The 11583-nt window shown below is 33.8% G+C and overlaps 1 protein-coding gene across 1 annotated transcript; it reads left to right on the top strand.

Annotated features, from left to right (window-relative positions):
• The first annotated feature begins 5073 nt into the window (after positions 1 to 5073).
• On the top strand, positions 5074 to 11080 carry LOC138691094 (keratin-associated protein 6-1-like). Its single transcript, XM_069812800.1, has 3 exons — positions 5074 to 5136; positions 9669 to 9824; positions 10012 to 11080. Exons 1-3 carry the CDS (start codon positions 5125 to 5127, stop codon positions 10258 to 10260), a joined length of 417 nt encoding a protein of 138 aa, XP_069668901.1. The 5' UTR covers positions 5074 to 5124; the 3' UTR covers positions 10261 to 11080.
• The last annotated feature ends 503 nt before the right edge of the window (positions 11081 to 11583 follow it).

Here is an 11583-nt window from a genome sequence, read left to right as displayed (position 1 = left end):
TACAACCGCAAAACATTTACATAATAAAATATAGAATCAATTAAATATCTGCATGATTCTTTTACTGAAATGTTTTAAAGACCTACATCAGCAACATAATCTAGGATCTTTATCCTATTCCTTCAGGAAATATTTTTTTCTTAATCGTTACCTTCAATATTACTAATAATCTGTTCTTTCCCTCACCTACCCCATTATTTCCTGGCCTAGTTGCCTCATAAGTGGTGTCTTGTTGGTGTCACTTGTGTGGTCCAGACTTGTCTTCAGGTAGTTGACTAAACAACAATAATAATAATAATAAAATTGATTATAATTTACATGGACTTCTTGTTTGTTTCTAGGTTCTCTGTCCATTCCCCAAAAATTTCCCCATATTAGTTACTCCCACTGTTCCAAAATATAGTATAGAAAGATGTCATTAATTCTGTTCCAAGATATGGTATACATTTGAAGAGTCCACTGCAAGAATGATGGATGCCATTTGGAATACATTTTGCAGGAGAAGCAATTGAAAGTTTGAAATGCTTAGCGCTCAAAGCTTAACTCTGATTTTCCGATCATTACTGGACAATGACTATCAGTGTTAATGCCATATAACTCTCTATGTACATTCTATATGTCTTAAGCTATGCATTGACAGTCTTGGTTCATTTTCGACAAGAAAATGACATCCATCATTCTTGCAGTCGACTCTTCATTTGTTAGAGTTCTCAGTAATATGATGTAACTTTAATACATCTTCTAGATACTTATTTGTATGATAAATTAACATAAGAAAAACTAATAAATGAACTACATTTCATTCTATGTGACGTCAAATTAATAAAAGAAAAAATAAACATTTTTGAGAGAGGAAAATTAACATAAAACTGCAATAAATTACAACCCGTGTTTATATGACTGTTGTGTTCTAGATGTTCTATTCAAAATTGACTGGGTTGGTGTTACATTTCTGCAACAGGAACACCACAGCAGGTGCCCATTTGATTTCTGTTCATAATGAACTATTTAAATATTATAGTTTGATGCACTACAGAAGACTAGAAACATTCACAACTGCACTGTCTGATAGTCCCTTCAATACTGAACAGAATACCACACGGCGAAACATTTCGTGCGCGCATGCTCAATAATCTTATAAGCTTATAAATTGAATTAATCTACTTCATATGAATTGTATAGCTTAATGAAAATAAGTTTGTAAATTGAACTAATTTCATTGTATATGTTTGTATAGTTTGGCTGATGAATTGTATATGTCCTTAAAATGATTACTAGTCTGTGTAGCTCTACTGATGAATTGTATATAGACCTACTGTAAATTGAATGGTAATATGTATAGTTCAACTGATGAATTGTTTATGATTATAAATTGAATTAATCTACTTGATATTAATTGCACAAATTTGTATAGCTTAATGAAAGTATGCTACTTTGTATTGTATATATTTGTATAGTTTTGGCCGATGAATTGTATATGCTTTAAATTGAATAGTAATCTATATAGCTCTACTGATAAATTGTTTGTGTTTGTAATTTGAAGTAGTTTGCATGATATGTATTATCAATTTCTGTATATCACAACTGGTTGAATTGTTTATGCCTTAAATTTAATTAAATTGTTTTGTATTATAATACAGCTCAACTTATGAATGATCGTTTGCGTTTGTAAATTTAATAATCTGATTGGCTATGTATTGTATACTTTTAGTAGAGCCATCGATGTAGCTCAGTCGGCAGACTCGCTGGGCTGCTGATCCGGAGCTGCGTTCGGGCTTGAGTTGGATCCCCCTTTGGACTTTGGTTTCTTCGGAGGTTTTCCCCAGCCGTGGGACTGAAGCCGGATGGTCTATGGCGAGTCCTTGGCATCAACCCCTTTGATTTGATTACCTGGTTGGGTTTTTCCGAGGTTTCCCCCACCGAAAAGGCAAATGCCGGGTAATATTTTGGCGAATCCTCGGACCTCATCTCATCTCACTACATCTCGCCAAAATGTAAAAAAAATTGTACAAAATTGTAAAAATTGTAGAAAATTACTAAATTGTAAAACTATAAAAATTTGTAAAAATTGTAATTGTAATATTGTAAAATGTTGACATGTTCCACATCTTAAAGCTTCATTGCTCATGTAAGATCTATGGAATAAAATAAATGAATGAATGAATCAATCAAACTTGTTTTGTTTGTTACTATACCATATTTTGGAACGGAGGGGATAACATTCTGTATAGGGCACACAGCGGGATAATGTAAGTCGTAAGTGCAAGAATCCGTCCCGGGTTCGGCCCTCGAAAAGCCAAGTTAAGAATCTGTTTTCTTTCCGTGAGATGTCTGTAGTAGTTCTGCCCAGAGCAGTGTATATTAGAGAGTACCGCATTCTCGGCGGCGGCAGCCATATTTACTCCTTGCTCGGCACAGAAGCGTAAGCAGTAATGCTAGAACGATGGTGATTAAAGGCGATATCATACATGTTGTTGTAATTTATTGAACACAGGAGACAAGAATTAACAAACATTATTGTCATAGCGAAATGACTCATGGGAGATAACACTTTATTATTTATGTTATGTCCATTTCAATAGGGATAACATCAACAATTTTCTAATGCAATTCTCACACCAACATTTCGACCGCCACATTTAGCAAATTGTTGTCGTGCATTTGCTATAACAGACAATTTTCTTAACAATACATATATTCTAGTTCTAAAATAGTGATAAGACTTTTTCAAATATATTATAACGAATTGAGAACGTATGAGTTGAAGTGTTAATAAATAAAGACTTCAAATCCTTTAGTGTCAATACATTTTCTACCATCGTTTCACATTTTTCTGCATTTATAATTATATCAAACACGAATTTATAAGGGTATACGTGACATTTCCATGTACGACTTGAGAGTCACTAATATGCTAATAAAATTTATAGATTCATCCCTGTTATCAGTTATTAGATATGAAATACAGTTTTCACAAATATTATATAACTTATTTTGTTTTATTTTGAACAATATTGATCCCAATAAATAGTAAAGAGCTTGTTGTTCACTCTAGTCAATATTTCCATTTTCAGTTAAATTAAAATTTAGCCTCTATCAATTTATTTTGCTCAGATTCATCTTCACTAGACCTTTCTGTTTCGGGTTTACTTACATCTATACCTAGAAACTCAACTATTTGTTCAGAATCGAAAACTTCCCCAAAGGTCTTTTTCCCTCTGGCTTCCCAAAAATACTCTATATGGATTTCTGGATTCGTCCATACGTGCTACATGCCCTGCTCATCTCAAACGTCTACATTTAATCTTCCTAATTATGTCAGGTGAAGAATACAATGCGTGCAGTTCTGCATTGTGTTACTTTTTTCCATTCTCCTGTAACTTCATCCCTCTAAGCTCCAAATATTTTCCTAAGAACCTTATTCTCAAACACCCTTAATCTCTGTTCCTCTGTTCAAAGTGAGAGCCCAAGTTTCACAAGCATATAGAACAACTGGTAATATAACTGTTTTATAAATTCTAACTTTCAGATTTTTTGACAGCAGACTAGATGACAAAAGCTTCTCAACCGAATAATAACAGGCAGTTCCCATATTTATTCTGCGTTTAATTTCCTCCCGAGTGTCATTTATATTTGTTACTGTTGTTTCAATATATTTGAATTTTTCCACCTCTTGGAAGGATAAATCTCCAATTTTTATAGTTCCATTTCGTACAATATTCTGGTCACGAGACATAATAATATACTTTGTCTTTTCGGGATTTACTTCCAAACCTATCGCTTTACTTGCTTCAAGTAGAATTTCCGCGTTTTCCCTTATCGTTTGTGGATTTTCTCCTAACATATTCACGTCATCCGTATAGACAAGCAGCTGATGTAACCCGTTCAATTCCAAACCCTCTGTGTTACCTTGAACTTTCCTAATGGATATTCTAGAACGAAGTTAAAAAGTAAAGGTGATAGTGCATCTCCCTACTTTAGCCCGCAGTGAATTGGAAAAGCATCAGATAGAAACTGGCCTATACTCTGCTGTAAGTTTCACTAAGACACATTTTAAGTAATCGAACTAGTTTCTTGGGAATACCAAATTCAATATAAAACTTCTCTCTGAACCGCCTTTATGAAATCTATGAATGACTGATGTACTGTACCCTTATACTCCCATTTTTTCTCCATTATCTGTCGAATACAAAAAAATCTTATCAATAATCGATCTATTACGCCTAAAACCACACTGATGATCCCCAATAATTTCATCTACATATGGAGTTAATCTTCTCAAAAGGATATTCGACAAAATTTTGTACGACGTCAACAAAAGTGATATTTCTCGAAAGTTACTACAGTTAGTCTTGTCCCCCTTCTTAATAAAATTAACAATTAATTAAATATCTGCAGGATTCTTTTTCTGAAATGTTTTAAAGACCTACATAAACAACATAGTCTAGGATCTTTAACCTATTCCTTTAGGAAATAGTTTTTTTTCTTAATCATTACCTTCAATATTACTAACAGTATGTTCTTTCTCTCAGTTGTGTGTAGTAGTTCTGCCGAATGTCTTAGCGAGCGACAGAATAACGGAACGTTAACTCTGGTACTTACAAGTGCAGTTTTTTATAATCATAGTGTAAATTGCACAGTGGAAGCAAAGAAACTGAGCAACCTTGAATGTATGGCGGACGACGGAGTGTCATGCGTCCAATCAATGCAGTGTGAGATTAGGAACATGGAATCCCATTGTTGGAGGACGTGTTGAGAAACATCCAGACATCGCTGAAAGTGAAGGATGTGTGACTACACACGCGAACGTGTTCAACAATTTCGTCATATTTACACCATTGCGGCGGAGTCCCTTCTTCACAGCGCCTTAATTGGAGTCCATTGAACATTTCTTGTGTTAAGCCGCACCGTTAGAATGAAAGAGACAGGCGAAAGAGGAAGAAGGACATAATAAAACGGTAAGGGAAGAGAAATTAAAAGAAAACTTCCCTCCTGCCCTACCACACCCTACTCCCCACCCAATCCTGTCAGGATTCTCTGTATATAAACGCATTCTGCCCATAGAATGGCATTCAGTTGTCAACTCAGTTTTCATTGTTCATCAACGGACAAACAATTCACAACATGAAGGTTTTGGTAAGTTCTTAAGCGAGCCTGTAGTTATTAGGTTATCACAAGGATTTCAAGAGTCGCGAGTTGGTGGAATACGTCGTTTTCTGTGAAATCTACAAAATTACGCGCTGTGAATGTTGTCGAGGGGCAAAACTACACTCTTTCGTGTCTTTACTAATTTAAATTCTTTCAAGAAGAAATCTCAAAAAAATTTTACTTTCTCATGATGACGAAGTGTAAATTGCTGTAACATTTCGATGTCAATATTTCACAAAATTACAAGTTTTTATCATCTCTGTTGCCAAAAACGTGATTTTGTGCATAGTACTACGTCGCTCTCTTGCTTGAATTCCATGTACCAAATTTTATCGCATTTCGTTTTCAAATTGACATTTAGGAATCCATTTCTGCTGTTTTTTTTTAAATTATAAATTTTATTTGTAAGAGAGAGTGGGTGATTGGTCCTTAGCCATCACAGTACTCCAGAAAAAAATTTGTTTTGTGGCATGGACACATTCCTGAATGATGTCTCATCTTCCCTAACACAGTTTTTTTATAATGAAAGAGATTATTTATAAAATAGTGTGGTTTCAGTTCAGTGAGAACAAGATACGTATATTGTATTATTTTCTTTTAACAGTTTTAAACTCTGGTGTCACAACATACAACATATTTGAGAGTGTATCAGTGTTAAATATTATCTGTAGAGTAAAAAGTATTGAACAAACTTATTTACTAATTTTGGAGAAATATCCATTCAAAATTTTGTTACGCTTGTATATACCCAGGTTTTATTTATTGACTTTTAAACTGTACTTAATTATCGATCGGTTAGGTTGAACTGTGAAGCTAATGCTGCGTAGATGATAGCTGGCAACGACTACTTATATCTGTGTATAGGATTTTGAAACTTATGTAGTAGGCTATCTTTATATTAAAAAATGTGCTGTTATGTTTAACAAATGTACAGTTAATAATATACATACTAATTTTTGGAAAATACTACATTTATAAATTTTAAACTGAATTATTTACGTAATTTTAGACGTAACATTGTCGATCCGGAGTTGCGTTAGGGCGTGGGTTCGATTCTCGCTTGAGGTGATTACCTGGTTGGGTTTTATACGAGGTTCCTCCGAAGTGTAAAGCGAATGTAATCTATGGCGAATATTTGGCCTCATCTCGCCGAATACCATCTCGCTATCACCCATCCCATTAACGCTAAATATCCGAGTAGTTGATATAGCGTCGTTAAATAACCAGCTAGAAAATAAAAGAAAGTAACACGTAATATGATCTGATGATGCTGAATAATATGGAGGCCAAAACTTTTTCCATGTAAATATTGTATTTTTATTGTTAAGTTAGTTGATGGAATTTGTAAATATAGGCATATACGAATAAAAATATATATGATATATGTATATTATATCAGAAAACTTCTCATTATTTGAAACTGGCGATGTAAAAGTAGATTTTCGTTTTGAAGAATATTATTTTAAGGCAAATTTTAATGTGAAAGTAAATGGAATTTTGTAAACTTGGTGATGAAGATTGAAGTCATTATTTATTATTATTTTTTTTTTGCGAAGCACTCGATACAGCAATTGGAAAAATGAAATGAATCTCAAGTGTTTTGTATTTCATCTTACAATGCAGCATAAAAAAGACAATTTAGCTTTCTGAACTGGTTGTAAAGAAAAGAAAGAAACGGGACATCATTTTGATAATGTGGAAAGTGAGTTGTATTTTTTGCAACGCAATTTAATTTTTCCTGACATTATTTTAGGAAGAACTAAAATACTACACACGTGAAAGAATTGGTAGACTGATCTCGATTCAACACTAGAGTACTAAATAACTTAAGGAAAAATCTGTTTTCATTATTTACTGAAATTTAATCCACATAAAAAATTAAAGCCGAGCCTATAGTATTTCGATATTCCTGTATTAGGTTGAGTTATGTTATAGTAGTAAATGTTCTTTTTATTATTTTGAATGTTTTTAGTTATTTAGGTTGCATGTTACAATTACTACATTTTTGATCGAAGAGTTGCTTTACATATGTATGTGTCCCTTTTTCAATAATTAAAAATTTGTTAACCACAATATTATCTTGTTTGAGTTCATTTTTGTAGATACATGTTTGAGTCTACAATAATTAAAATATTATTAGTTTAAATTAATTTTAAGTTAGAAATATAGTGGACCCGGGTTCGATTTCCGATAGCAAAATGGAGATTTATCTCGTTTCACCTCTGACCTGTATGTGAGTCTCTTGTTCGGTGTTTGTCCTACATTTTCTTAAGCGGTGACATTACAAACATTGATAATAGTCAAACTTCAGTAAGAATAATTAATATTAATAATTGAAAGATTACATAATCAGTAACTTGTTTAACATGGATATGAATATGACAGTTGTCCTCATATGAAAATAGTTTTATTTTTATTTAAGTCGGGTTATACAAATGAATGTGCAGAATAAGCAACGAATCATGTACTGTCTGAGCTACAGCTCAGAAACCGCGGTAGGAATGTGGCGTGGATCCCGGTAAACTGTGCTGTACTTGCCGAGTCACGTCTCCCCGACCCCCACTTCCTCATACGGTGCGGTTTCAGATCTGGCACTCAAACAGTAACCTATAATTCAAAGTCCAGTGTCTTGCAGCACCCTGGGTTTGAGTCCAAATGTTGGTTCTTTTCTTTATCAACCTGTAGAATTTTATCTGGAGATTTTTCAAAACGTATTGTGGGATTTAAAATATAACCCTTATTTTTTTCTCGTTTGATGACCACAATGTGTGCTCTTTTAGGTGCTCCAGTGGTAGAAGTAAAATTATGAAATTATGTTAAATTATTTAAACGGTAGTTCATATTGGAAAAGAAAATCTTGAGGTAGTTTTCGTCGAAGACGGAGAGAAGTAGGTTTTTTAACAAGATCATAATGTTGAGCAACAGTAACTTTGTGAAGAGATCCATAGAATTTTTTCATTAAGCAGGATAATATATGTAAGTCATTCAAGAACTGTCTAAACTCTAATTATTATTTACACAGCTAATTATTTCTAATAAACCAAGGTGCGTTGACAGCGAAAAAATGTCCTGTAATAATATAATAATAATAATAATTTATTTATTTATTTATTTATTATTAATATTTGTGTGCTGAACAACAGCCAGAGGCCAATTATAGTTCATCACAATACACAAACAGAAGATACAAAGGTGCAAAAATAAATAAATAATATCTTAAATCAAGAAAAACATACATAAATAAAATTGAGAACGAGGACAGTAAATACTAATAATCAAAACGAAACTATACTTTAAAAGTATCTAAAGTGTGCCCATGCAAATTGGCATATTTTATGCATCTACAGACTGGAGAAAGGGATTTTGAATTTCTGTTGTAAAAATTTATTTGAAATCTTAAACCCTTTGTAGCAATACGAAGGTTGATATTGTTTATTATAGACTCACAATCAATATCACCCTTGATAACTTTGCAAAAAAAAAATAATAATCAAGATTTTGACGTCTAGAATAATAATAATAATAATAATAATAATAATAATAATAACACAGAATAAATATGGGAAATGCCTGTTATTATTCGTTGAGAAGCTTTTTTCATCCAGTCTGCTGTCAAAAAATCTGAAAGTTAGAATTTACAAAACATTTATATTACCGGTTGTGTTATATGGCTGTGAAACTTGGACTCTCACTTTGAGAGAGGAACAGAGATTAAGGGTGTTTGAGAATAAGGTTCTTAGGAAAATATTTGGGGCTAAGAGGGATGAGGTTACAGGAGAATGAGAAAGTTACACAACGCAGAGCTGCACGCATTGTATTCTTCACCTGACATAATTAGGAACATTAAATCCAGACGTTTGAGATGGACAGGGCATGTAGCACGTATGGGCGAATCCAGAAATGCATATAGAGTGTTAGTTGGGAGGCCGGAGAGAAAAAGACCTTTAGGGAGGCCAAGACGTAGATGGGAGGATAATATTAAAATGGATTTGAGGGAGGTGGAATATGATGATAGAGGCTGGATTAATCTTGCTCAGGATAGGGACCAATGGCGGGCTTATGTGATGGCGGCAATGAACCTCCGGGTTCCTTAAAAGCCAGTAAGTAATAATAATAATAATAATAATAATAATAATAATAATAATAATAATAATAATAATAATAATGAATATTCAAAATATCAATAATCCCTTGTTGGAATTCTGGAGTAATCATATGAGTATTGTCAATATTCGCTACATTCTATATCTGCCGTGAATTCTAACTTCTAATATTTTTCGAAGTAAAGAAAATCAAAGTAAAAAATTAAAAAATTTCCAGTCTGAAAATATTCCCAAAAATCATCCGGGAACATCCCCAAATAAATTTCTTTCCGCGGAAATATTCTTGTTGGGAATATTCCCACATCCCGAGACTAGAAGCAACATTAGTTAATATGTTCGCCGAAACTTACTATCTGATGATAATGATGAAGATGATGACTATGTTCTCTGGTGACAATATTCTCTATCTGCATCCAGGCTTGTGTTCTCATCCTCGCCGTCGTGGTCTTCGGTGAAGAGCAGCAAGTAGCAAAGAAGGACAAACGAGGATTGTTGGGGCTTGGATATGGATACGGCCACGGCCTCGCATACGTCCCGACCGTAGTTAGCACGCCAGCCGTGTCCTACACGAAGGTAGGCTAATGAGAGAAGTTGCGGGTTGGAGCAGCAATCAACTCGCATCAGTCACTCTGTTTTAAAAATAAGAGTTTGTATTAATAATTATGAGTTAAACAATTTCTTGATTCTTTGCTTGCTAAATTTATTATTGGACGATGTTCCAAAATATTTATTAATCAAGCGTGTGCTTCATTACATACAGGTAGCACTTGGCCACGGTTTGGGATACGGCCACGGTCTCTACGGCTATGGCTACGATCACAGTCTTGGCTACGGCGGCCTTGGATACGGACATGGGCTAGGATACGGACACGGACTGGGATATGGCGTAGGTTACAAGACCGTACACTACGCTCCCACATATTCCTACTACGGCGGTCTGCATGGATACGGCCACGGATACTACGGACATGGATACGGCCATGGGTACGGCCATTATGGTTACTTGTAAGCCTCATTACAGTGGTCTGTTATCTCATAACTCAGTTACCATGTGCCATGTTTGAGGGCAAATATGTTTCCATATCGGTGTAGTCTTTCACAAATTCAGCATAAATCTGAAAATTTGGAGTTGGAATCGCGCGTGAAAGTGTGCTCAATGTGTGATCCTTTGCAAATAACGATTTTAAGTAGCTATGACGCGTCTAATTTTGTGTATAATTTGTTGATCTTGACTGGAAATAGTTAAATCGTTCAAAATAAAATGAATTATGCAATATTATATACAGGAAAATAACACTTAATTAGTACCGTATGGTGTATAATTACATTTTGTATACATAAAATTGTGTACAGAGAATTTTTTCTTTTGATTCTTTCATTAATCTATATACATAGGACGTAATTAGAAGCACGGACGTAAATTCAGAGTTGAGAAAAATAATAAACGTCATTAAATATCGAATAAAGAAATCTCGGCACTGTAAATAAGTTCAAGGGATTCCATTACCATCTAGTACTTTCGTGAACACGTTGTTGATCCGCATCACCTAAATGTGATCATCAGTATATGGAATTGAGTTATGAGGTACTCGGTGTAATATGGCATTGTGAATTATAATTTTTTAAAGGAAATCTGTTATTTGGTACTACAGGTTTAAATTGCCAAAGCACTCAATGCAAGTACTGTAAAATATAAATATAAAAAACAAAAGACATGTGCACAACGAAAAAGATCTGTTTGATGTTATCGTAGTACTGTTTCACAAATGAAATCACTACGATTAAGAATTTGTAAATAAATGTGATATAAATAAAAAATGTAAAATTGTGTCCATTCTTTCATTGAGCGTTTATCACAATGATGCTACAAACTTGTCAGGTGCGAATAATGAGTTGGTTAACAAACGATGTAATTAACAAAAGAGGATATAAGCCCGCAGGCGTTTTAGTTTTAATGCCATTCACTTACGCTAAATAATACGGGTTGGCTCATAAGTCAATTGATATTAGCAGTTATTCACATTTTCTTTGACTAGCATTGTAGTTACTTGACCAGAATAGTACCGCTTATACCAAAAGTTTGACATCCCTTCAAAAAATACGTTGCACTCCTGCTCTTATACTATGTGAAACTCTCTGTTGTTTATACAAGGACCAAATTCCTGTGAAAAGTAAAGCTTTTTTTTTACTGCAAACTCAATCTCTTTAGCTTTCAAACTGAGGATTATATGAAAACTTACTGATAAATCACATTTATATAGGAAAAACTTAATTGCTCCAGAATGGGCGTACTTAGATTAATGAATTTGGGGATATACTTAGATATTATCTC

This window comes from Periplaneta americana, chromosome 16, assembly GCF_040183065.1.
Source record: "Periplaneta americana isolate PAMFEO1 chromosome 16, P.americana_PAMFEO1_priV1, whole genome shotgun sequence".
NCBI lineage: Eukaryota > Metazoa > Arthropoda > Insecta > Blattodea > Blattidae > Periplaneta > Periplaneta americana.
Note: the sequence above shows the minus strand (reverse complement) of the source record. Positions and strands in the feature narration are given on the sequence as shown.

What these genes read in the sequence shown, in the direction of transcription:
- LOC138691094 (XM_069812800.1), top strand. An exon ending in CAGCCGTGTCCTACACGAAG is followed by an intron (nt 9,825 to 10,011) that starts GTAGGCTAATGA and finishes CATTACATACAG; the next exon opens with GTAGCACTTGGCCACGGTTT.